This window comes from Rhipicephalus microplus, chromosome 2 (genome assembly GCF_043290135.1).
Source record: "Rhipicephalus microplus isolate Deutch F79 chromosome 2, USDA_Rmic, whole genome shotgun sequence".
NCBI lineage: Eukaryota > Metazoa > Arthropoda > Arachnida > Ixodida > Ixodidae > Rhipicephalus > Rhipicephalus microplus.
In genome coordinates this window covers 46901083-46925960 of record NC_134701.1, presented here as the reverse complement: position 1 = coordinate 46925960, position 24878 = coordinate 46901083, and the positions used below count along the sequence as shown (strand labels likewise).

Sequence of the window (24878 nt, the reverse complement as noted above, 5' to 3'; positions counted from 1 at the left end):
GCTGCACGCAGGGAGTTCGAGCATATGCTGCAGCTGGGAATTGTTCGCCCTTCGTCTAGTAACTATTCATCGCCGCTACACATGGTGCCTAAGGACGACGATTGGCGCCCGTGTGGTGATTACAGAGCCTTGAACGCATCGACAACGCCGGACCAGTATCCTCTGCCACACATTCACGATTTCAGCGCGCGGCTGGCAGGTACGAAAATATACAGCAAGATCGACCTTGTAGCGGCATACCACCAAATCCCCGTCGAACCGCAGGACATACCAAAAACAGCCATAACAACTCCGTTCGGCCTGTTTGAGTTTGTCCGCATGCCCTACGGCTTGAAAAATGCCGCACAGACCTTTCAAAGGTTCATGGATGAGGTCACCCGGGGTCTTCCTTTCATCTTTGTCTACCTGGATGACATTTTGGTGGCCAGCAGAACGCCTGCGGAGCACGAAGAGCACCTCCGCCAGCTCTTTCAGCGTTTGGATGAGCACGGTCTGGTGTTGAAACCTCAAAAGTGCGTGTTTGGAGTAGAGGCGCTCAACTTCCTCGGCCACCACATCACTGCTGAAGGCATTATGCCATTGGAATCGAGGGTGGAATCCGTCAAGAAGTTTCCAGCTCCAACATCTTTTCGCAAGCTGAGGGAGTTCCTCGGGCTCTTAAACTTCCACCGGCGCTTCATTCCGTCTTGTGCTCGAGTGCTCCAGCCATTGACCGACCTGCTGCGCCGAGACGACCAAAAGGCACCAGAATTTTGTTGGTCTGACGAACACCAGAACGCTTTCCAGAAAGCTAAGGACGAGCTAGCCGCGGCTACCCTTCTCATTCATCCACGGCCTGAAGCTCCTACACGCCTCATGGTGGACGCTTCCTCCACATCGGTCGGAGCAGTGCTGCAGCAACAGGAGGGCGCCCAGTGGAAGCCACTGGGCTTCTTTTCGAAACGTCTGAAGCCTGCAGAAGCACGGTACAGCACTTTTGGAAGGGAGATGCTCGCAATATATTGTTCCATTAAGCATTTCCGCTACTTCCTCGAAGGCCGTGAGTTCTACATCTTGACAGACCACAAGCCCCTCACCTACGTATTCAAAAACAACAGTTCCTCCTACTCAGAACGAGAGATCCGTCAGCTCTCATTCATCTCCGAGTTTTCTACAGACATCCGCCACGTTCCCGGGGTCGAAAACGAAGCAGCTGACGCCTTGTCTCGCGTCAATGCTTCCAGCACAGAAGTCCTGGACTTCGAAGCTATGGCCGCAGCTCAGCGGGACGACCCCGAGTTGACAAGACTGAAGGGAGGGGGATCTTCACTCGTGCTCTCGGAGGTTGCACTTCCCTACGTCCAGAGCACGATAACCTGCGATACCTCCCAGGCAGCACCACGACCTTTTGTCCCACTGAACTTTCGCCGAGTGGTATTCAACACTTTCCACTCCATCAGCCACCCAGGTGTCCGTGCCACCCAGCGGCTGATAACGCAACGCTTCGTTTGGCCCGGAGTCAACGCGGACGTGCGACGATGGGCTCGGACATGTGAAACGTGTCAGCAAGTGAAAGTGACTCGCCACAATCGGGCTGCACTACAGGAATTTCGGACTCCTGAGTCGCGGTTTGACCACGTTCACCTTGACCTCGTGGGACCACTACCGCCCTGCCAAGGATTTAGGTACCTGCTCACATGCATCGACAGGTACAGCCGGTGGCCCGAAGCTATACCAATTGCGGACATATCAGCTGAGACCGTCGCGCAGGCCTTCATTCAAACATGGGTGTCCCGCTTTGGCTGCCCCGCCCGCATAACAACTGACCGGGGACGGCAATTCCAGAGCAACCTCTTTTCCGCACTTTCAACGCTCCTCGGCACGAAGCTGCAGCATACAACCGCCTACCACCCCGCCAGCAACGGAATGGTTGAGCGCTTCCACCGGCAACTCAAAGCCGCACTGGCAGCGAAACTCGACCGCCAGCACTGGGTGCAGAAGCTCCCGCTCGTTCTTCTTGGCCTACGCTCAACGGTGAAGGAAGACCTCGGCTTCAGCGCAGCGGAAATGGTCTACGGCTCAACAGTGCGCCTCCCGGGAGAATTCTTCTCTGACCAGACACCTTCCGCCCCAACAGCCTCCGATCACATCGAGAAGCTGCGCGCATGGCTCGCGCAACTCAGGCCAACAGCACCTCGCATCGCCCGCAACAGGAAAGTTTTCACTTTTCCTGACATGGACTCTGCTACCCATGTGTTCGTGCGACACGACGCAACGAAGCCGCCCCTTACTCCGCCGTACGATGGCCCATTCAAAGTTTTGGGACGTACTAACAAAACCATCGCAATCGACGTGCGGGGGAAACGAGAAGTCGTCGCCGTTGACCGCGCCAAGCCTGCTCATATTGAAGTTTCCATTCAAGCAGCCTCTCACGTACGATTTCAGTGCTAACCATTGGACTGTGACCTTTCACTATTCAGCCCGTAACTGCTGTCCTTCTTTAAAAGCTCCGCAATCTAGGGGGGGAGCCTTTGTAGCGGAAGCTGCTAAGCACCACCGCATTCTTTTCTATCCCGTCTGCAGCCGGCCGTCGACAGCGCGCCTACTCGCGGCGCCAGCTCCTCCTCCTCCGTGTTCGGGGAACAACGTGTTGTCGGGGCCGGCTCCGGGGATTAGACCGGCGGCATGCTACGCCTGCTCGCTCGGTGGCCCCCTTTTCCTCTTTCTTGTAGAAGAACGCGGGGGTGCCTCATTCTCTCCCTCGTCGAGGGGAGCTCTCGTCACTCGCACGGAGTGAAAATAAACAGTCTTGCCCTGCAACTCCAAACCTGCTTCACGTCTCCTTTCTCGCTGCCTCCGGCAGCCGACATTTCCGGCCGCTACAGTGTCAACCTGGTTCAAGCGTCGCCAATCAAACTGAAGGAATTTTAAGAGGCAACAGATTGAGATCCAACTTTGCTGCAACTGAGCAAGTACATTTAATGTGGATGGCCAGAACATCTTTCTGATGTCCACCCAGTAGCAAAAGCATACTTACACATAAGGAGTGAACTCTTCATCACAGAAGGCTCTATTGACTGTAGGCTTCGCCTTGTGATTGCGGAAGCTTTTCAAGCTGAGGTTCCGGAAAAACTGCACCAAGCACATCGTGACATGGTAGCTTGTAAGTAATTGGCAAACTAGAGCGCCGAAAGGCCTTCACTAAAAAAGGACATTGTCAACCTTGTCTCTGGGTGTGATATATTTCATTCAAACCAGAAGTCTAACCCTAATCAACCTTTATTTCACGAAGAAGTGCCAGCGCGACCGCGGCCACAATTGGCCGTTGATTTCTTTCACTGCTAAGGCAACACATACATCCTCGTTGTTGACTACTTTTCAAAAACATGTTGAAGTGAAACGTGAGAAAACGACGGCAGCATCTTCAACTATTACGATTGTGAAGGACATTTTCGCACGCTTTTGAATCCGTGAAGTGCTGATTTCAGATCAAGGAGCACTATTTGACTCGTAAGCATTCAAGTAATTTTAGCAACAACGAAAGATTGTGCATGAACCATCATCACCACTTAATGCCGGGTCCAATGAAGAGCTGGAGAAAACAATACAGACAATCAAGTCCGTGCTGATCGAATCATGCAGGAATGACAAGGATTGGTCTCTGCTTTTCCTGAAATACCGGGCCACCCCAATTGTATCCGCACACTTCACTGCTGAGTTATTAGGATAAGAAATTAGGAACGTTTATACCAACATCACCAGAAAACTTGACACTACACTAATCCAATGAGTCATACCATGAGATGCTTAAATGCAGACAGAAAGCGTTGCACAAGCATGGAGACAGGAGTACTCATTTACTCCCGAAAACGTGAAGGCCAAAATTTACTTCCGAAACGGTGAAGGCCAAAATTCAGGACAAAGAAGGCATTCCTCCGGACCAGCAGCGTCTTATTTTCGCCGGCAAGCAGCTCGAAGACGGCCGCACCCTCTCGGACGACAACATTCAAAAGGAGTCTACCCTTCACCTCGTCCTCCGGCTGCGCGGAGGCATGCAAATCTTCGTTAAGACCCTCACCGGCAAGACCATAACCCTGGAGGTCGAGCCCAGCGACACCATCAAAAATGTGAAGGCTAAAATCCAGGACAAGGAGGGCATTCCACCAGACCAACAGCGTCTCATCTTTGCAGGCAAGCAGTTGGAGGACGGCCGCACTCTCTCCGATTACAACATTCAGAAGGAATCGACCCTCCACCTTGTCCTCCGGCTCCGTGGTGGCCAGTAGAACTTTTTTTTACTCCTAGCTGGGCTGGTCCAGCGACTTTCATTGGTTTTGTGTTGACCGGCCTTCGGGCTTTCACACACAACGGGACGTGAAGTCTCAATAAAATTTTTTTGCTGGTTAAAAAAAAAGAAAAACATTGGAGATGCATCAACCAGTATGGCCAAGACAAAAACACCTGGCAAAAGGCAGTTATCTCGCGAGTTCCTTCCCAACCAAGGCGCTACAGTGGGCAGACCACAAGATGGAGCAATACTTGTGCGTAGCCAGGTTCATCTAAGGCCACGACTAAAAACATTGTACACCCTGTGAGAGTTTGAAGCAACCACTGGCCATTTACGAGCTTCATGTGTTGGTGATTTTTCCTCTGCCAGCCAGCCAGGGGCATCCGAGCCAAAGTCGGCGTGAGTGATGCGTACTGACACACACGTATGCCTACCGGCCAGATTCCAAAACTGAACGTTGGTTGTGTGTTGGTGTCTCTCACAATAACGCGTAAAAGAGGGGGCGAGGGGCATGTTATATATAATTGCTAGCGCCCCACACTAGTTTGGGAATAAATAATAAAAAGGCTAGGTAAGCCAGGTCTAGTCAGTCGTCCCTCTCTCGCATGGCAGTGTTTTTATTCACTGCTCCCTACCGACGCAGGTTCTGCCAGTAACACACCCTATACGACCCCAACCAAAATAACACGTAATAAATGTGTGGCTATAAAAACTAAAAGCGAGATTATATCTAGCTGTACAGGTTACTGTGCTTGCTACAATCTCGACTGCAGCGTTTCGAATAAAAGAGACCATTAATTTTGTTGTGACTTTTTTTAATTTGTCTGGGAGTTCTTCACTTGCTACACAAATGTCTGCAGCAGTATCGGCTAAGACCGTCAGTTCAAACTCATCAATCGTCACAGCAAAGTAGATAGTCACGGTTGTTTTGATGGAATCTTCACTGTCGTCACTCACTTGTTTTGGCAAGAATGAAGGATTTTCGGCAACTCGACGACTTGCAACCAGAGATGTCGCAGCTTGCAGTTACCCCGCTGCGCACTGGCAGACCAGCAACTAGTGGTTTCAGCGAAACTACGGTGGCTTGATGATTAAAAATTGCACCATCTCCCGCTGAAGGCAACCTTGTGTAGATGTGAAGCAGCACGCGTTCACGCTTACACTGTTGTGGCGTTAATGCTGGCGCTCATTGCTGCATTGCACCCAAAAAAAAACCTTGGAAGGCGCAAATCACGCAGTGATGGACAGGTGTTTACTACTGAAACACGCCCATCGCTGCTAGTTAGAAATTCAAAACAGATGACTTCTGTTGGACACATAGACTCGCAGTCCGCTAATAGTTAACACGCATGCAGCGAATTTTTATATCGAAAACATTTCTGAGTGAACTTAGGTGACTTTCAGCGTAAGTGGCTACATAGATAAATAGACAGATAGACTCAAAATCGCCGAACTTCTCTAAGAAATTCTTGGCATTTAAAAGCACATCGTCACACACAAAGCCTCACGCACCCACAATGAAAAACGAAGTGCTGTCTGCTTTGACAGGTGGAGAATCAGCGCCCTCCTTGGAAAAAAAACGGCTTAAACAGTCAACTCTACCCGGACGCGCTAACAAATCGACGGCCACGCCACGCAGCAGGCGGAACTTTGTTTTTTATTCAACGGCCATGACCATTTAAACAGGGCCAATGTCGTGCGTACCCTTGCTGCATCGCAATCCATCAAGTTTCTTTTTGATGAGATGGTCCATAGTTTTTAAAGGCGAAGCATTACTTAGTGAACTTCGATCACTTCGTGCGTATCTGTCTGTCTGTTTGTCTGTCTATCTATCTATCTATCTATCTATCTATCTATCTATCGATCGATCTATCCATCTATCTATCTATCTATTTATCTATCTATCTATTTATCTGTCTATCTACCTATTTATCTATTTATCTATCTATCTATCTATCTATCTATCTATCGATCTATCTATCTATCTATCTTTCTGCCTGAATGCCTATCTGTCTATCTGTCTATCTATCGAACGATCTAGCCGTCTTCGACTTTAGCTCTCATGGTCATCTCGACAATGGTATCAATACCAAAATTGATATGTCATAACATGACTTATACGACGCACATAATTGACTAGTGATAACATGAAAATCCTCACTTTCGTATTATGATTGTCTTGATTTACATTTTATGGTCTTGCTGCTCTTACGGTGGTTACGTTCACTTGACATTTTGAAAAACTGATATAGTATTCATGACAGCATGGGAAACATGTGACACACTCCTAGGTCATAGTCATGACATGCATGTCATAAATTTTATATTATGACTAGTCATAGCACGCTTATGGTCACTGATGCCATGCTGACGGTTCGCTCGTGGTCGTTTCACTAACGGCACATAAAACGAATTCGATATCGGGTAACGCGAAGAGATGACGAAGGTAAATACGATGGCCAAATATAGTAATCAAGATATGCGTGTCATATGTAAATTATGACTGCATGCTACTCTCAAGCTATGCTCGCGGCCGTTTCGCTAGCTCGACCTATACGAAATTTGGTATTACGTGATGTAAATTAACCACGAAGGCAAATGACACGTCGAAACCTGATAACCTTGGTATGCTTGTCATGTAAAACATGACTACATGCTACGCTCATAGCGTGCTCGTGGCCATTTCGCTAGATCGACATATACCAAACTCGGTGCCGCTTGTCACAGATGGACGATGAATGTAAATGACACGTCCAAACATGATATTCATGAGATGCGTGAAATGTAAAACTTGACTACATGCTAAGCTCATAGCGTGCTTGCGGCCGTTTCGCTGGCTCTTCATATCACGTCACGTGGTACTAAATTTGGTATCACGTGACGTCAATAGACTACGAAGGTAAATGACAGATCCAAACAAAATAAATATTCCATGGAAGTCATGTACGGCATAAGTTAAGTCCCACTCGTATCGTTATGTTCATAACGACGCGACTTATCAAATTTCCTCATTCGTTCTTCGCATATTATTTGGTCCCACGGGATGTGAAATCTGCTGTTTTTTCCAGCAAGATTGTGATGCACAAAAAAATTTTTACCGTCACAACTTTGATGCAGTGTTTATATTTACAATTTGGCAAAGGAAAGGTTGTGCAGCGAGAGTAGTCGGTTTTTTCAATCAATATACTCGCTCCCTGCGTCGGCGTTGTGAGGCGAGACAGCAAAAGCATAGGAGAAGAGAGGAGAGGAAAGGAGATGGACATGCTCAGTGGAGCACGCACGCCACCAGATCAAGCTCGTCCATAACATGCTTCGCATCTAAAACGAGTGGGAGATGGTAAGTGCGTATAGATGGTAAACGAACCCCCCTGCCGACCAGACCGGTCATCATAAATGAGTGTGCAGCTGTCGCAAAACTGTGGGTGGAAATTCCGCGAGATTCAGCTGATTGATAAGAATGAAAAACGTAAATGTGCTTTGGCTCTTCACAATTGCAACATAGAAGTCGCTGATCCGAAGAGCGCCATATGTCGGGCTTCCGCGTAATGGCAACTTCATTAAATGCTCTGTGTGCTGGCAACACTGGTCGAACACACAGACGACTGCGCTTAAGAGTCAACGAGAAACTTTTGCTCTGCTCTGTGCCGAATTTTCTTGATTGTGGCACTACATCGCGTTGCTTGGTCGAAGGCGAAAGGCTGCTGAACGCGGAGGACCTAATTTTCCTTGGCATGAAGCACTTCACTGGTGAAAGAGTGAAAATTGCGCTGTGAACGCTCACAAAGAGCGTCTTCCGCGAACATAATCAGCAGGAATGTTGGTAATGGCAAGATGCGTAACCTCATTGCAGATTATGCGGATGTGTGCCCCAGTTTCAGAAAATATTTTTCGAATATAGACTTGTTGACCCGCGCACGCGTGTTTTTTATCTTGCTGTGCTTACGAAAAAATGCGCAACAATTGCATGAAGCCCAATGACTTCGCCGCCTGTTGTATGGACAAGCAAACATCTGCTGATAAAGGCGCAAATGGGCTGTAAAAATGGGCATTGGAGACCAGTAGCTGCAGCGTAAGATGCATACCGAAGCGCAGGCTAACGTACTGCCATGTTCACTGTTATTTGTGTCACCGTAGCCAGTTTGCATCCAACAGGCTCAGTACCAAGCAGCAGCCTTAGTCCCCAAGCAGCGTGTTGCTTCATTATCGCAGTGGCAAATTACGATACTCTGGAAAAGTTTGCCTCACCGTGCAGTTGAAGAAGTGGCGTGTACTGCTCGGAGTTTATCATAGAAAATATGCAATTTATCTTGGGCCTGAAGGCTTATGAAAAGTTTGTCTTGTCGGCAGGGTTAATGCGGTGGACTACAGCGACAGGTATGTAAGCCTGAACCATACTTGCCTGAGGCTATTCACTAAAATGGTGGAACGCAGCGCGGGCTCGAAATGTTGCTTCGGAAAAACGCTATGTTTGTAATACAGCCAACCCAATGCGTGCCTTATGCAAGCAGCGAGCCACTCAATCAGGAGCTTGACTAAAGATATGCCGCTAGCATCTCCTAGGAAGTAGAATAGCCATCAGTAGAATAACCATCAATAACCAAGGGGTAAGCCCCTTTGTTACTTAGAGGAAGAAAATAGAGGCAAAAGAGTTAGAATGGACCTGCGAGCATGTACTAACACACTGAAACGGGAACACTAACATTGCTTTACCGAGTAGAAATCGAGGGTGAGCTTAGTGAAAGTGAAGTATTTCAGCAGTCTTGATGCCAACAGTGGTTTTCACCAAGTTCCTCTAGATAGAGAGACAGAAATCTGGACACACTTTTCACCGTTCCGACGTTTTCGGTGTAGGGACCACTGCTCTAAACCATGTACCGCCTCCATCTCATCACTGGTTAGCCCGGCTTGACATGGTTACTTGCTGCTACACGCTTTCGATAAAGGGCAGCGCCACCACAGCTTCACCGTCGCGACTGATCGTTAAAAAACACAAGCTGCCAAGCAGTGTTTCATAATTGCTTTGTTACCCCTGACGATCGTAGCGTCAGTAGGCTCTACCAGACAATTTTCCTATATATCCAATAGACAGTTATATTTTCATCTTCCGATGCGTCCTTGGACGATTAAGCATTCTAAATGTGGGGACCTGGAAGCCGAACAAATCACACCACCATGCCTGACTCTGAAGCCCTTTCCGTTCAGTGCCAGCAAATAGAACGACTTGAACAGCGAATGCAGGCTCGGCAACAGATTTTTCAGCAGAAGCGCGTTTCGACTGAACAGCGCTCACCTGTTGACTCCGCACCACCCCGCTTAGGCCACGCCGCCCAAAGCTTCGTTCCGGCGGTCGCTGTCAACGCAGCTACCGCTGCTACCGTAGCCGTTGCCTACCTTGATGCATGGCGGATAACTGTCAAGCATCTTCCACTTTGGGGTGGCTGATCCGATGTATTGTTCACCCAAATCGAGACCCAGTTCTGCCTAGCGCACGTCACGATAGAGAAGGCCCACTACGACTGCGTAGTCGTCCACATTGACAGCTGCTACACTAATAAGATCCGAAACGTCCTTGCTTATTCACTAAAAGCCAGCCTATGAAATACCTCAAGACGGAACTCATTCACCGTCTGTTACCCTCGGAAGACTAAAAAGGGCGAGAACATCAACCTGCAAAACTACTTGAATGAAAACCATCGCAGCTGCTCCGCGACATGCGTGCCTTTGCAGGCATTATCAAAACCCTCGATCTTTTCCTGCGAACACTGTAGCTTCAGAGACTCCACCTCACGCCCATCCTATCATGCAAGCTGAGCTAAAGCTACCCCTGGACCAACTTGCCGAGATCACTTATTGCGTCATCAATGTCTCTTTGCCACAGTGATCGTCCATTATTCAGGCTGTCGGTGTACCACTGAACACCTTGAGGCTCACGAAGCACATTGATGGCATCATGAGATGACTCAGCTTCACTCAACGACACCTTGTGTAACACCTGAAATAAGCCCAACCTTGCACTCTCCAATCATTGACCGACCAATCCTCACCTCATCACAACAACCTGATGTGCATGTTCGTTGTTACTACGAACACGGCCCGTGGACAGAGGCTCACAATGTTGACCACCCTGCTCTTTTCAGCCCGACAGTAAAGGTGAACGGCAGCTCTGTGGCATGTTAGCAAGCTACCAACCTTGTGGCTGTCGCATCTTCCTCAACGACCTTGTCACAGAGCAGCGGCTCTTTGTCGGTAGTGGTTCTGACATTTGCTGCTACCCGTGATCCCACCTTGAGGGTCCTTGTCCGCTGGCATCTTTCGAGCTCAGCGTGGCGATCTGGTCTTCAAGACGTGCGGCTTGCTGTGCCTGCATATCCAGCTCAAGAACCTATACGCCGCGACCTTCACTAGAATTTTGTCGTCGCCGTTGTCACCGAGCCGATCATCGGCTGCGACATTTTCCCTCAAAGTAACCTCCTTCAGGACTGCCGCAATGACCCTCATCGACGCCACACCAAGCCTGCGGACGACCGCCCAACAGCCAAGCATCAAAATGCTCAGTCTGAACGATTAGTCGCAATACCACGCTATGCACGCCAAATTTGCTGGCTTGACGTTTCCCTGCGGGCTGCCATGCAAAGTGCACCACAGCACTATTCCCTACACCCAGACACTAGCGGCCCCCTGATTTCTGTCTTGCCCGTCACCGTGCCCCAAACCGCCTGCGCATAGTCAAGACAGAGTTTCAAAGCATGTTCTGAGAAGGCATTGTCCGTCACTCTGACGGCCTATGTGCCTTGCCACTTCACCTTGTCGGATGGCTGGTGACCAAGTGAGAACTATCACGCCCGCAGCGCGCGCACTGTCCCGCACAGGTATCCAGAGCACCACATACAAGGCTTTGGCCGTCGCATTCACGGCTGCCACGTATTCTCCATGCTGGACTTGCTGAAGGCCTACACGCAGATACGCGACAATCCGGATTACGTCTGCAAAACTACAATAATGCATTCGTTTGGCTTGTCCCAGTTTCCGTTCATAAACTTTGACCTTGGTAACGTAGGACAAACCTTTTAACGCTTCATCTACAAAGTCGTCCATGGCATCGACTTTTGCTAGGTCTGTCTTGGATACATATTTTTTTCACGTGACAGGGAAGACGACTACGGGCACCTTCATCTCTTGTTCAATACCTCAACAACCGCAGTGTGCTCATCAACACCAAGAAAACATGCTCGGTGCTTTCACAGATCACTTTCTCGGCCACGTAGTTTGGTAAGAGGAACCTCGCTCCTTGTCTGAACACATATCTGAATTGCAGATGTAGCCTCAACCCTCCACCACTAAGAACCTTCACCGTTCCCTCGGCATGCTGAACATTTACAGACGTTTCTTACAGCCCGCCTCTGACTATCGGCGCTCTTTCATGGTGCCTTGGCTGGTTTACGAAAAAAAAAACAACTCGTCACGTTGGCGCCAACTTTAGAGCGAATTTTCGAAGAATGTAAGACTGCTCTCCGTACCACCGCGCTTCTCTCCCCTCCAACGCCTGATACTTTTTTAGGACTTTTCACTGACGCCTCTGGTATCGCCGGCGGCAACGCCCTGACGCAATGAGTGGACAACGCCTCATCTTTGGCATTCTTTTCCAGGAAAGTCGTAGCTTCTAAGGTGACCCGTTCGAAGGCTAAATACACCAACGAAACTGTGAGCACTGCTACTACGTATTCGGCAGAAGGAAAGAACGTAAAGAAAAGACGAAACCAAAAAAGCTGCAAATGTACCATTAAAGTCAGTCACTTTACCAGGTGATTCACAGCGCGAAAAGTGTGGTTTGAGCCGTGCAACGCGAATGACTTCAGTTTGTGGGAGGCAACAGGAATGTTTGGAAGTCCCTTATAGGAGAGCCTCGTAGGTAACGTCGCTGAGACGTCGTACGACTTTGTAAGGGCCCAGGTAGCGGAGAAGAATCTTTTCTAAACGGCCACACTGTCGGATAAGTGTCCACACACACTTATTCAACAGGCTTGAAATTGACGTCATCATGACGAAGATTGTAGCGGCGTGCGGTTGCTGTTTGGTGATATTGAATACGGTAACGAGCAAGTTGGCGGGCCTCTTCTGCGCTTTGCGCGAACTTTGCGGCATTGGTGTGGTATATTCCTAAGGTGTCGGCCAGGAGCATGGCGTCAAGCATCGTCATTACCTCGCGACCGTGGAAAAAGCGAAAAGGTGTGAAACCGGTACTTTCTTGAACAGCAGTGTTATAAGCAAAAGTTATGTAAGAAAGGATGGTGTCCCTGTTCTTGTGATCGCTGTCTACATACATTAACAGTTGTCTGCAATTGTCTTATTGAGTCGTTCAGTCAGCCCGTTTGTTTGTGGGTGGTAAGCCTTTGTTTTACGATGTTCCGTACCACCTAATCGCAAGACTTCTTGCAGCATCTCAGCGGTGTAACCTGTCCCACGATCAGTTATGACGACTGCTGGCGCACCATGGCGTAAGACGATGCTGTTAACGAAAGAGTGGACGACGTCTGCTGTGGTGGCTTTTGGAAGTGCCTTTGTTTAACAGCGTGTTAAGTAGTCAATATGGACCACAATCCACTGGTTTTCAGACGAAGACGTGGGGAATGACCCCAGCAAGTCCATGCCGATCTGATGAAAGGGCGCTTTTGGTGGGCCTATTGGTTGCAGTAGTCCCGCTGGTCGTAACGGTGGAACCTTACGTCGCTGACAGTCGCGACATGTGCGAACGTAATGCTTTACAGTCTTTGCGAGACGTGGCCAGTAGTAGGAGTGTTGAATCCGTTGCAGCGTGCACGTATAGCCGAGGTGTCCGGACGATGCCTCATCATGACACGCACGTAAAATGTCACCAGGAAGCGTAGTTGGCGCAGCAACCAGAAACATAGCTTGTGTAAGATAAAAGTTCTTTTTATAAAGCACTTCATTGCAGAAACAAAATAACGATAGCGAGCGTGCAAAACTTTGAGGAGGGTGGGAATCGCGCCCTTCCAGGTAGTCAATGAGCGGGATGAGCTCCGAGTCAAGATGCTGTAGCTTAGCCGAGCTGGTGGCTGATACGGCAGAAAGAAAAGTGCCGTTGTCTTCAAGGTCACTGTTGACATTTTCTACCGGTGCACGGAGAGACAGTCGGTGTCGGTGTGTTTTCGCCTAGATTTGTGGACGATGGTCACATCAAAATATTTTAGCCAAAGACTACATCGTGCTAGATGATCTGAGGGATCTTTGAGATTCGCCAGCCAATAAAGGAAATTGTGGTCGCTAACTGGCCTGAATGGGCGGCCTTACATGTTTGGCCGAAACTTTGTTATGGCCCAGACAACACCGAGGCATTCCTTTTCGGTTGAAAAATTGTTTTTTTTTTCTCTGCTGGGGATAACGTTCTGCTCGCATAAGCGATCATGCGCTCTACGCCAATATGCCACTGAATTATTATCGCTCCTAGCCTAATGTTGCTGGCGTGAGTGTGTAATTCCGTGTTGACGCTTTAGGCAAAATGACCCAGTACAGGTGGAGCCTGGAGAAGGTTCCGGAGGGTGTTGAATGTATGGAACTAATCGGGACTCTAAACAAATGAGACGCCGTCTTTTGCAAGTTTGTTGAGGGGTTCAGCAATATTCGAAAAAGTTTTGACAAAGCGCCTGTATTACGCAAGTAGCCCCAGAAATCGGCGTAGGTCGCGCTTGTCTGTGGGCGCCGGAAAGGCGGCAACGGCACAGGTTTCTTCCGGATCTGGTGGATGCCAGCATGGTGGGTCACAGCGTGACCAAGGCACTTCAGTTATTCGCATCTTAAATGGCATTTCTCGGGTTTGAGAGAAAGCCCCACTGTTCTGATTGCCTGAAAAAATGTCTCATGAAGTTGGACGTGTTGTTCAAACGTGTCGGCAAAGACCACGACGTCGCGAAGGTAAGCAAAACATGATTGCCATTTGAACCCCGTGAGAACCGTATCCATCATTCTTTGAAAAGTACCTTGTTCTGAGCATAGACCGAAAGGCAACACTTTAAACTCGTTCAGGCCGTATGCAGTTTTGAAGCCGTCTTTTCGCGGTCGCGCTGATCCACTGCGATTTGCCAGTAGCCGCTACGTAAATCCATGAAAGAAAAATATTTAGCGTTGCGTATACGGTCCAACGAGTTATCTATCCAGGGTAGAGGATAAACGTCCTTTTTGGTGATCTTGTTCAGTTTCCGGTAATCAACGCAAAAACGCAACGTACCGTCCTTCTTCTTTACTAGCACAGCTGGCGAAGCCCAGGGACTGGTTGATGGCTGGATGACGTCGTCCTGAAGCATCTGCTGGACTTGGTTACGTATAGCGTCTTGCTCTTTTTGCGACACCCTATAGGCGTGTTGTCGGATGGGTCTCTCGGTGGTTTCCGTGATGATACGGTGCTGAGCAAGTGGTGTCTGTTTAACCTTTGACGTAGTGGCTAAGCAGTCTTGAAATGAGCCGAGTAAACGCAAAAGGCTTTCTCGTTGAGACGAAGGTAGTCTCTCATTTACGTCGAGAGTGCTCGCGAAGGCCTCATTAGGGTGATTATTCGATGGAAATGAAACTAACGTGGATGAACCTTCTGCGTCGGCAAGTTCTTCAAAATATGCAATGACAGTGTGTCTCTATAGTTGGTGATACTCATCACTGAAGTTAGTGAACAGCAGGTGAACATGCCTGTTGCTAGGCTGAATTACTCCTCGGCCAACACTGACTTGTCTTTCAATAAGGAGAGACAAATTGGTCTCTGTAATTGCAGCGTCAAACACGTCCTGTCCAAATTCTGCTTTGGCAAAGAAGCTGCTTCGAGGTGGGAGAGTCAGAGAATTGTCAGTAACACGGAGCGATCTTTTCCAGAATCGCGTACTGTCACTTTCAGCGCAAAAAGGATTTTCGAACGACACAAAGAATTCACGAAGGTCGATGACGGTGCCGTATTCCCGAAGGAAGTCTATTACTTGAATGATTGGCCGCGAGCACGCGCGCAATACGAGAAAAGAACCCGCAAATGTCGACGTACGTATTCGAATGCGTGCGTGCGCATACCAGTAGCCATCACCAGATTGCCACCTGCCGTGCACAACTGGGGTCCTTGCCATAGTGTGGTAACCTTCCTCAGTTCAGACACTAGTGTGGCGATCATAACAGAATAGTCGGCGCCTGTGTATACGAGGCCGTTCACAGCATGATTGTCGACGAAAACGGTAATTTTGCCAAAAACGACCTTTCTGCTGTCGGAGAACACTGTAAAACCAGAATAGTCTTCTTCGGGTGTTTGCGTCCAAGGATGGTCTTTTACAGCTAGGCGGTCCACGACTTCACCCCCAGAAGTCGCCGTTCCTAGTTTCCCCTGTGGCGACTTGGTGACTGGCTTCTGAAAGGAGCGGAAGACGATGAGGGCAAACTGAGTGACGCAGACTGGTGAGGCGATGGTGATCTCGACTGGTGATGCTGAATATTCGAAGGAGTTTGCTGGCCCGTGAAATAGGCTTCAATTTCGCCGGGGCTCTCACCGTAGCGTGGCGATTGAGCATCAGGGTGGAAGCCGTGGAGACCTAGTTGCCGGTATTGACAGTTCCAGTATACGTGACCCTTTTCGCCGTAGTGATAGCGGAGTGGACAGTTATCCGAGGTGCGCTACGTGCTTGCCTTGCTACTACATTGTCTTGAGGCAGACGGCTGATAGGAGGTTGTGCTCGGAAACCTTGAGCCGAGAGGCGGGCTCGAAGTAGTGCATCTTGCTAGGAAACGCAGCCACTATTACAAAGAACACACAACACAAGCGCTTAACTTGGGACCTCGTCTTAACGTCTCTTTCACAAATTCAGGAAGAACGACGTCATCCATGGTGTGAATGATGTTATCCTCAGCAGGTTTCTTCGGTTGGCGCTTAGACCTGAGCTGCGACAGTATTGTTGACCAAAGGCGTTCCGTTTCGCAGGCCATAAGGCCTCCCAATTCACGCCATTTTTTCTTCTTCTCGTTTGTTGAGCCGCCTTCCATGTAGACATGATTGCGCAGAATATCTCGGTAGAGGCCTATCTGCCTGTGACACTCCGAACGCAGGATCCTGGCAATCCGGTTCCCATGGCTTACAGACGGTTGATGTCTACATGGCAGGCGGCTCAACAAACCAGAAGAAGAAAAATTGGCGTGAATTGGGAGGCCTTATGACCTGCGGAACGGAACGCCTTTCGTCAGCAATACTGTCGCAGCTCAGGTCCAAGCGCCAACCAAAGAAACCTGCTGAGGACAACAATATTCACACCACGGATGACGTCGTTCTTCCTGAATATGTGAAAGAGACGTTAAGACGAGGTCCCAAGTTAAGCGCTTGTGTTGTGTGTTCTTTGTAATAGTGGCTGCGCTTCCTAGCAAGATGGATCTTTACCAACTGGCCCGATACAATTGTTTATCGAAGTAGTGCCCTGGAATGGTTGCATAGCCTGGTACCTTGGCCGCATAGCAGGATCTGTAGCCGGTGGCACAGGGGATCGCAATGCCGGTGCGTATGTCAAGACTGTGGCCTCAGAATTCAGTAGTGCAACTGGGGCCAGGGTTGTGATGGCCTGCCAGACGTCTTGTCTGATTACATCTGCGAGGGCTGACAGAGGTGGATGGGAACCCACTGACTGAAGCTGTCGCAGTTCATCCCGAACGATACTTCGAATGAAGTCTACGAGAGCCTGTCTCTCACCATCAGAGCCGATAGAGCATGCCGTGGCCAGGATCTGGCATTCGTATAGTGCGACCGCTGCTGCAGAGTACGTTCTATCGTGGTTGCCTCACTGAAGATCTCGGTAACTGTCGTCGGTGGATTGCACTTGAGCCCAGCGAAAAGCTGTTTTTTACTCCGCACATCAAATTCCGCACCTACTTTTCTTCCGGCGTGGCAGGGTTCGCGCGCCTGAAGAGCGGAAGCATGTCCTCGGCAAACACGGATTCTTGTTCGTTCGGCCACTGGTTTCTGCAGGATATGGCTTGTTCAGCTGTCTTCTCCCTCTCGGTGTTTCGATAGGCGTCACGCAGCTGGCGTCACGGAGGACTCTTTTGCCAGGTTTCGAAGGAGTCCTCGTGGTTCTCGTACCACGTCTTCGCGGAATCTTCCAAGTAGATCTAAACTCGGTGCAGCTGTCGAACATCATCCCATTTATTGATACTGGTAGCCCGATCAAAGTGGTGGAGCCAGTCATCAACATCCTCGAAGATGTCCCCATGAAACAGCTTTGGTGTCTGTGGCACATGAAAAGCATGCACGAGAAGGAACCAAGGGCATCGCTGGTTTGGACCACTCAACTTGTCATCGGAGTTGCAATTTTCTGGGTGTCGATGCCAATGGACCAAATTCAAGGAGTAACTCAAGTAGATGGCAGCTGCTTCTTGCTCTGCGAGATGTAGCTGCCTCCAAGATGGCCGACACAGCCGAAATACACCTACCCAGCACCTCCACCTGTAGTGTCACGAGCAAAACAAGACCTACAGCCAGTGGGTCACCTGAACCAGAGCAACAAAAATGTTCTCTTCTTCTTCGCCCAAAATGAGTATGAGCCACAGAAACTCGTTGATCAATAGTGGGAATATTCTCGAAGCACAGAACAGCGCTATCTATACCGACCAAAATCCTCTCACTTATGCCTTCTTTCAATGCAATGACAAACTCCCGCCTATTGTGCAAAACCAATATTCGTTCCTTGCACAGATCACCACCGACACCAAAGAAACATGCAAGCGAGAAAGACGACGTGGTCAACGTCACTCTTACGTGTAGCCACCAGATAACGGCAAACTTGGCCGCTGAGGCTGGAACTACGGGCACCTAACTGCAGAAACTTCTCAAGGGCACATTCTTCCTCCAGTTACAGGACGTCCACAACCCAGGGTCAGTCCTCACAATTTATTGCGACACGTCAACAGGATGAAGCAGCCCTGATTGATATGTGGGGTTTATTGTAGCGAAACCAACATAAACTTATGAGAGACGCCGTAGTGTAAGGCTTTGGAAATTTCGACCACCCGAAGTTCTTTAACGTGCATCAAAATCTGAGCACACGGGCCTAAAACACATCCGCCTTCATCGGAAATGCAGCCGCCGCAGCCTGGATTCTAACCCGTGACCTGCGGGTTAGCAGCCAAGTACCTTAGCCACTAGACCACTGCGGCGGGGCACGAAGCAGCCCTATGTACCCGTATGCCATCGCCATGGTCCTTTCTATTAGCTCCACTACAATAGCGATTTCGACCTACGCGCCTCCACTCGCCTCGTGGCTGACTGCCATCTGTCCCTCCATGCAGCTGGACTGTCACTCGTTGTCGCGCTCTTGCATTCACTGCCATCGCGCTAAAATCACCAATCACGTCATGTTTCCACTTGGAACATTCCCTCAGCCCTCTGGACTGTTCCGAAATGTCCAAGTCAACATCATAGAACCCGTTCGCTTGGCTGGACTCTTCTGGTACTGCCACACCACCATTGACTGGTACACTCAATCGCTTGAGGCACGGCCTCTCAAAGAAATCACCTCGGATGACGTCGCCTTGGCCTTCTTAGCCATCAAGATTGCTAGTTTCGGCGCCTTTAGGGGTGTAACCACTAACCAAAAACGACAGTTGGAGTCAGCCTTTTCAGGATCCTCAGACTAACTCTCGGTTTTGGATGCTTCTGGTCCTCGAGTTTCCAGCTCTGCGCCAACAAAGAGTTGAGGATCATGAGACGGGCCGCTGGCGCTAGAGACGTGCCGTGGTCTCAGAATTTATTGGGGATGCGAGCGTAGACGGGTTTCCAGCCGCTGCGTCCAGCGCGGCCAGGAGCTCAGCCGTTCTTGATTTCTCGTGGCTTTCGAGCCACGTGGCTCACTTCTTCTATTGAACGACAGCTTGCCAAAACTGGCGTGGCTCCCCCTAATGGTTTGCTCGATTTCAAAAAGGTTTACAAAAGGAAAACCAAAAGAGACAGATACAATGTGCATCAGCGACAGTCCATGGATTTTCCGTGGGGAAGAGCAAGTCGTCACCGTGAAAAAAGTTCGACATCTGAAAGTTCCGGTGGGCGACACTGGGAACCGTGGAGCGGACGAGGTGCGCGCCGAACAGTTGTTGCAGGCAGCAGTGACGCAACACGTTGATGCACTTGTGGCAACGGGCATCAACGACACCATCGGTCACCACTGAAAAGACGGCTCAGTGATTGCGATGCAGAGCTCGATGACGGATCGTGTGGGCAGGCGTCACAAGTCGCGCGAGATAGGCGCAGGCGCGAACGTTGGTAAGAATATAGTTATAGCGCGAGAACAAACCGACGACACCGAGACAAGAAGGACACGAAAGACACGAGCGCGTCCTTGTCTCGGTGTCGTCGGTTTGTTCTCGCGCTGTAACTATCGTCATGCTATGCCAACTTGCCCAAGCTGCCACACTTCTAAGTTGGTGAGACGTTGACGCTGGCATAAGCACGCAGGCAGATTGCCCCTGGAACTGCATGCCGGAAGAAAAGCTCTGCAACGCGCAGTGCAATCTCCTGCGGGCTGCAGAGAAAGTGGCAGGCAGGCTCGTAGGATATAGATGGTTTAGTGGCAGAAGCTCGTGATGCACCTGAATGTTACCTAAGTCGCACATCTCTGTCGCCTGGATTTGAACAGCACTCGTCGTAACGACTCCATCGTTGAAATACTTGTGGGGAGCTTTGAATTGGCTCAAGATCTTCCCAGCTACCTTCAGAGGAGTTCGGCAGCAAGTCATGCATCGCAGAAGGCTCAAGCTGTGCCAGGGCATGAAGTGACGCATATGTGGATACGGGACCATGTTGTTCCGCGAGAACAGGAGAACTTGGGTGTGGGACTGCATGCTAACCACATTCTTGTGTAGCTGGTAGATCATGATCAGGCCACTCCGCCGCAGGCTGAACTGATTGATTGATATGTGGGGTTTAACGTCCCAAAACCACTCTATGATTATGAGAGACGCCGTAGTGCAGGGCTCCGGAAATTTAGACCACCTGGGGTTCTTTAACGTGCACCCAAATCTGAGCACACGGGCCTACAACATTTCCGCCTCCATCAGAAATGCAGCCGCCGCAGCCGGGATTCGAACCCGCGCCCTGCGGGTAGGCTGAACTGAAGCGTCATCCGCAGTCGTTGCCATGTTAAGGGTTGCTTTGTTTTGGCATGGGAGATGGCATCTGGTTCGGTTATGGTGCCGCACGTGTTGTCAGTGAACAGGTGAAAGGTGGTGCCGATTTAGGTGTCGCACACCACGTCAGTAGGCGCTGAAGTCGTCGTGTTCACCGACGTACCACAGCGCAAACCGGTCAATCAAATGCTCTTCTCTGGGAGGCTGCGCTGCAATACGTCAGCGGAGTCGGTTGTGGTAGGAAGGGGAACCGCTAGAAAGACGGCTTCATGAGCATTAGATGAAGAAACATTTTTTTTTTAGTGGACAGTCCCTTGTCGTTGGCTGTTTTCAGCACCGCAGAACTGTAGGACGACGTCCTGTAGTGCATCAATATGAACGGGTGCTCCAAGAGAAATAGGTGAGGTTTCGCTTGAGGTCGGGTAGCAAAACATACTCCAGGACTTCAAGGTTAAACCCTTGGCGCCAGATGTTGAACTCTTAGGCAGCCTCAAACTCTTGGAACCATGACTCGATGTCGGAGGTGCGGAACAGTGGCAGAGGGGGGTCAAAGTGCGGCTGCAAGGATTGAGCTGGCTGGAACATAGCCGTGAAGCTCAGTGGCCGCGGTGCAGAACCAGTAGTCCGTGGTCACTGTAAGATGGGAACGCGAGGTGAGATGGCGGCGGTTTAGACCGTGCCGTGGTCTCAGCTTTTATTCGGGACTTGAGCGTATACGGGTTTCCAGCTACCGCATCAAGCCAAGTCAGGAGCTCAGCCCTTCTCCATCCCTTGTGGCTCGCACTCACAAGCCATCAAACTCACTTCTTTTCAAGTGTGGCAGCTAGCCAAAACCTGCGTGGTACTGCAGGGTTAATAGAGCGTTACTATCGACAGTTCAAGGCAGCCATTTGTGCCACCCAGATTCATCCTGGCTCAAGGCCATCCTAGCTGTCATCCGTGGTCTTCGCGACCTTCAAGCAGGACACTCTTGCTACATAGGCAGAGCTCGCCTACGAGGAACGCTTGTATCTCCCTAGTGAATTTGTGGCAGGTCTGCCTCACAGCAATACGACGACAGACCCCGCCGACATTGTTGCCCGGATCCGATGCACCATCGCTGCCTTACACCAGTTCCTTGCAGGCTACAACATTTGTGTTCAAAAAGATATGCTGGCCAACAGCGTCGTCGCGGAGGGAAGCATGCACGCACGCTTTACTTCGCGACGACACTGTCTGCCAGATCTGCCAACAAGATCTGCAAAGCTGTGTTTTATGACTGCTCTGTTACCTCAGACGAGCATACTGCCAGTATGCTGGCGTTGACGCAGTTATTACAGATAAGCTAAGCAGTTACGTTTTTATGTTGATATTTGTTCTTCGTCGACCAGACATCCCACATCAGTATCTCAGCTCACCGTTTGGTATACTATCTGCGCTTGAAGTTTTCCAGCGTAAGATGAGCCAGACATTATTTGACCCCCCAGGAACGCGTTTTTTATCGACGGTGTAATTGCATGTGGTTCTTGCGAAAAAACAACGTGAACAACGATTGCACAAAGCGCTAGCGAGGACACAGACTGTGGATCTTAATATGATCGTGTAAAAGTGTACTTTTTGGACAAGTGTAAAACACTTTCCTGAGCGCTTAAACTAGATCCAAAAGTATTAAGCCAAATCGCGACCACGTAAAATGCATAATAAACCAATATTTGTAAAAACACACAAAAAAGTCGTTCCGTGCTTCTTTGGATCGAGAATTAGTCGGCTGTTGTCAGCCCACACTGAGGTCATGCGAAGCCAGATGAGAAACAATGCAGTTTTGGAGTTGACGCTAGTTCAAGAGCTTGAGTGAGAGCATTCTGGCCATTTTTAGCTCCGAGTTTCTCACGAATCTGGTGACGCAAGCGTCTACTTTTGCTCACAGAGTGATTCTTTTTGTAAAAAACACTGGCGTAATCGGTGTCCCGTAGGCTACGCGTCGCAATGACTCACCCAAATTGTGCGACGGTACACTAAATTTGAAAAGGAAGCATTGGGCATGACATTTAGCTGTTAAAAGTATAAATATTATGCCTTTGGAAGACATAATGATAAGAAAATTTATTACACCCCGTTATTGGCTCTTTAAAAGAAAGTAATGGTGACTTGTCACCTGATCTGAATTGCCTGTTTCTTCATGAGCTTGAATATGAATATGATTCGCAGTTTGTTCCAGGCACTAAATTTTATATTCCTGGTAACTTGTCGAGTATCCCATCACAACTCCTAGACAAGAGCACAACAAATGTCGACGCTCATGCTGTCGACTCACCTACCAGAAGTATTTAGCCAGCAACCCATCCCCATCAGCAGGCAGGAATGGCCAGGGAGCACTGCTGCAAGACATGATACTGAGCTTGCAGTATTCATTTTCGATAGAGGGTTTGCTAAAACCCTACATATGAGGCCTTTTTGTAGTCAACGAAATAATTCTAAACAGAACCAAAGTTGTGATACTTCAAGGAATGCACATGGAGATGCTGCAACAAAGGCACCAAGGGCATTTTGGTTAAAATATTGCTAATTGAGGATCCGTGAATAAAAGTGCTAGCCAGCAATGACAACAGATAAGTGAAAGGTAGAAGTGGGGTGCAGTATGTAAGAGAAACTGAATAAGAGAACAACACTTCTATCTTTCACAATGAACAATTTTTAACTAGCCAAAACGACTGCTTTGAAGCAGACGTACTCGCGCACTACATTTTTTGACAATGAAGTCAAGGCTACAGATTGAAATCACTTGTATCATACTAATAAATGATGTAGTCCCACAAACTGGTGTATTTCTTTAGTGTGGGGTATCTGAAATGTGTCCTCGTTTCCTACATGTAGCTTTTGTAGACACCACGAAGCACATCAGGAAGATGCTTGCAAATCTTTAGTTTTCTCCTCGTCGGTTAGTGTTTTCGAACGCGTGAAACTGTCGCGCCTTTTGCCCATGCCTCAAAAGTCGAGTGGCCTCTACTTTGAAATGCGATGCTGATTGCTAGGATCTAGCGCGAGACGCGCGTCAAACCAAACTACTTCGTGCAAGATTAGGTGTGCTAAAGCTCGGCCCCTATACTTTTTCCTTCGATGCCAAGAGACGTTGTCCGCGAATATAGTGCCCACCTCATTTACAGTTGTTACGAACGCAAAAAGTTTTCTTATCAAAAACGTGACCAGCCCCTTCCTTAGCACACCATCCCCGAATCCTTACCTTGGGCTACAGTTAGTTCATATCTCTTTCAACATTGTGAAAAGCAATTTTTGGTTGTCCATGACGCCGTTTCTAATTTTCCTGAAGTCGAAGACATGAGGGACATGTCAGCAGCAGCTGTTACTCGAAAACTATGTTGGATCTTTGCTAGACACGTACCACCTCTAGAATTTCGCACTGAATGTAGCCCTCAGTTTGCGTCAAAACAGTTCAAATATGTTAGGGATTCTAATAACTTCAAGCATACTGTTTCAGTTTTGCATTTCCCCACATCCGTTGGGCTCACCGAGAAGAACGTGCAAGTGGTCAAGCTGATTTTGGACAAGACGAAGGAAAAATGATTCTTATTCAACTCTATGAAACTTCAGAGTGTGGCCTCTTGTGCATAGTCGGTCACCAGCAGAACTGCTATTAAAGTGAAGCCTCAAAACCCTGCTTCCAAACACACCTCCGAGGCACGTGCGAAAACAGGTTCGAGCAAAGAGAACAAGAAGATCACTGGTTCTACTACAGAAGTGAGAAGTCCTACAAGTTCTGAACAATGGTTGACGGCCATCAAAAGCGCAAGTCCCAGATATGCTGGTGCCAGCGTCAAACACCGTTCTGACAAATGTTGTTCAGGTACTCTGTCGAAATCGACACGTCCTCAGCAAAGCGTTAAAAGCAGTTTGCGGACTCCCCCATTACAATGCCGGCGAGAGCGACATCACTTCCTATTCATTTACTACCGCAGTCATAGCACAGGAGGCAGTACTCCCGCAGGCTACACGGCCACCAGTCAACTCACCCGACTCATTGAACACCAAGGATTTATGCCGACGAACCACTAGATCCCAAACACCACCATTTCATCTCTCCAATACTCACGTAACCCAACAAAGTGAAACAGCTTAGAAAAGCTGCATGCTACAAACTAGCATCAAGTGAATTTTGTGTCTTCAGGCGTCTTGCGTTTTGGCTTCAAAGAAAGAAGGATGTGAATGGCAGTTAACAGGACAACACTCTGCGCCTCCAAGGAAGCATCCCGATGCAGCCTGTTGCTGCCCTTTGTGACACCAAGGCGGCGCTCCAGATTCTCGCCAACCCACGACGTGCTGCATTGACCGGGAGCCTCCTGGCAGCCAAGTATCACGCCCTGGCTGCTTCTGGGGCGTCCGTATTTTTCCACTGGCTACCATCCCACGTGGATATAGCAGGTAACATGAAGGCGGACACGCTTGCCAAGGTCGCACACATGCCAGGCATTGC

At 49.2% G+C, this 24878-nt stretch overlaps 1 protein-coding gene across 1 annotated transcript; it reads left to right on the top strand.

The window, feature by feature from the left end:
* Positions 1-3874: 3874 nt before the first annotated feature.
* Positions 3875-4324, top strand: RpL40 (ribosomal protein L40). Its single transcript, XM_037420901.2, has one exon. It carries the CDS (start codon positions 4032-4034, stop codon positions 4263-4265), a length of 234 nt encoding a protein of 77 aa, XP_037276798.2. The 5' UTR covers positions 3875-4031; the 3' UTR covers positions 4266-4324.
* The last annotated feature ends 20554 nt before the right edge of the window (positions 4325-24878 follow it).

Excerpts from the sequence above, each read along its gene's own strand:
- RpL40 (XM_037420901.2), top strand. The coding sequence starts at position 4,032 with ATGCAAATCTTCGTTAAGACCCTCACCGGCAAGACCATAACCCTGGAG.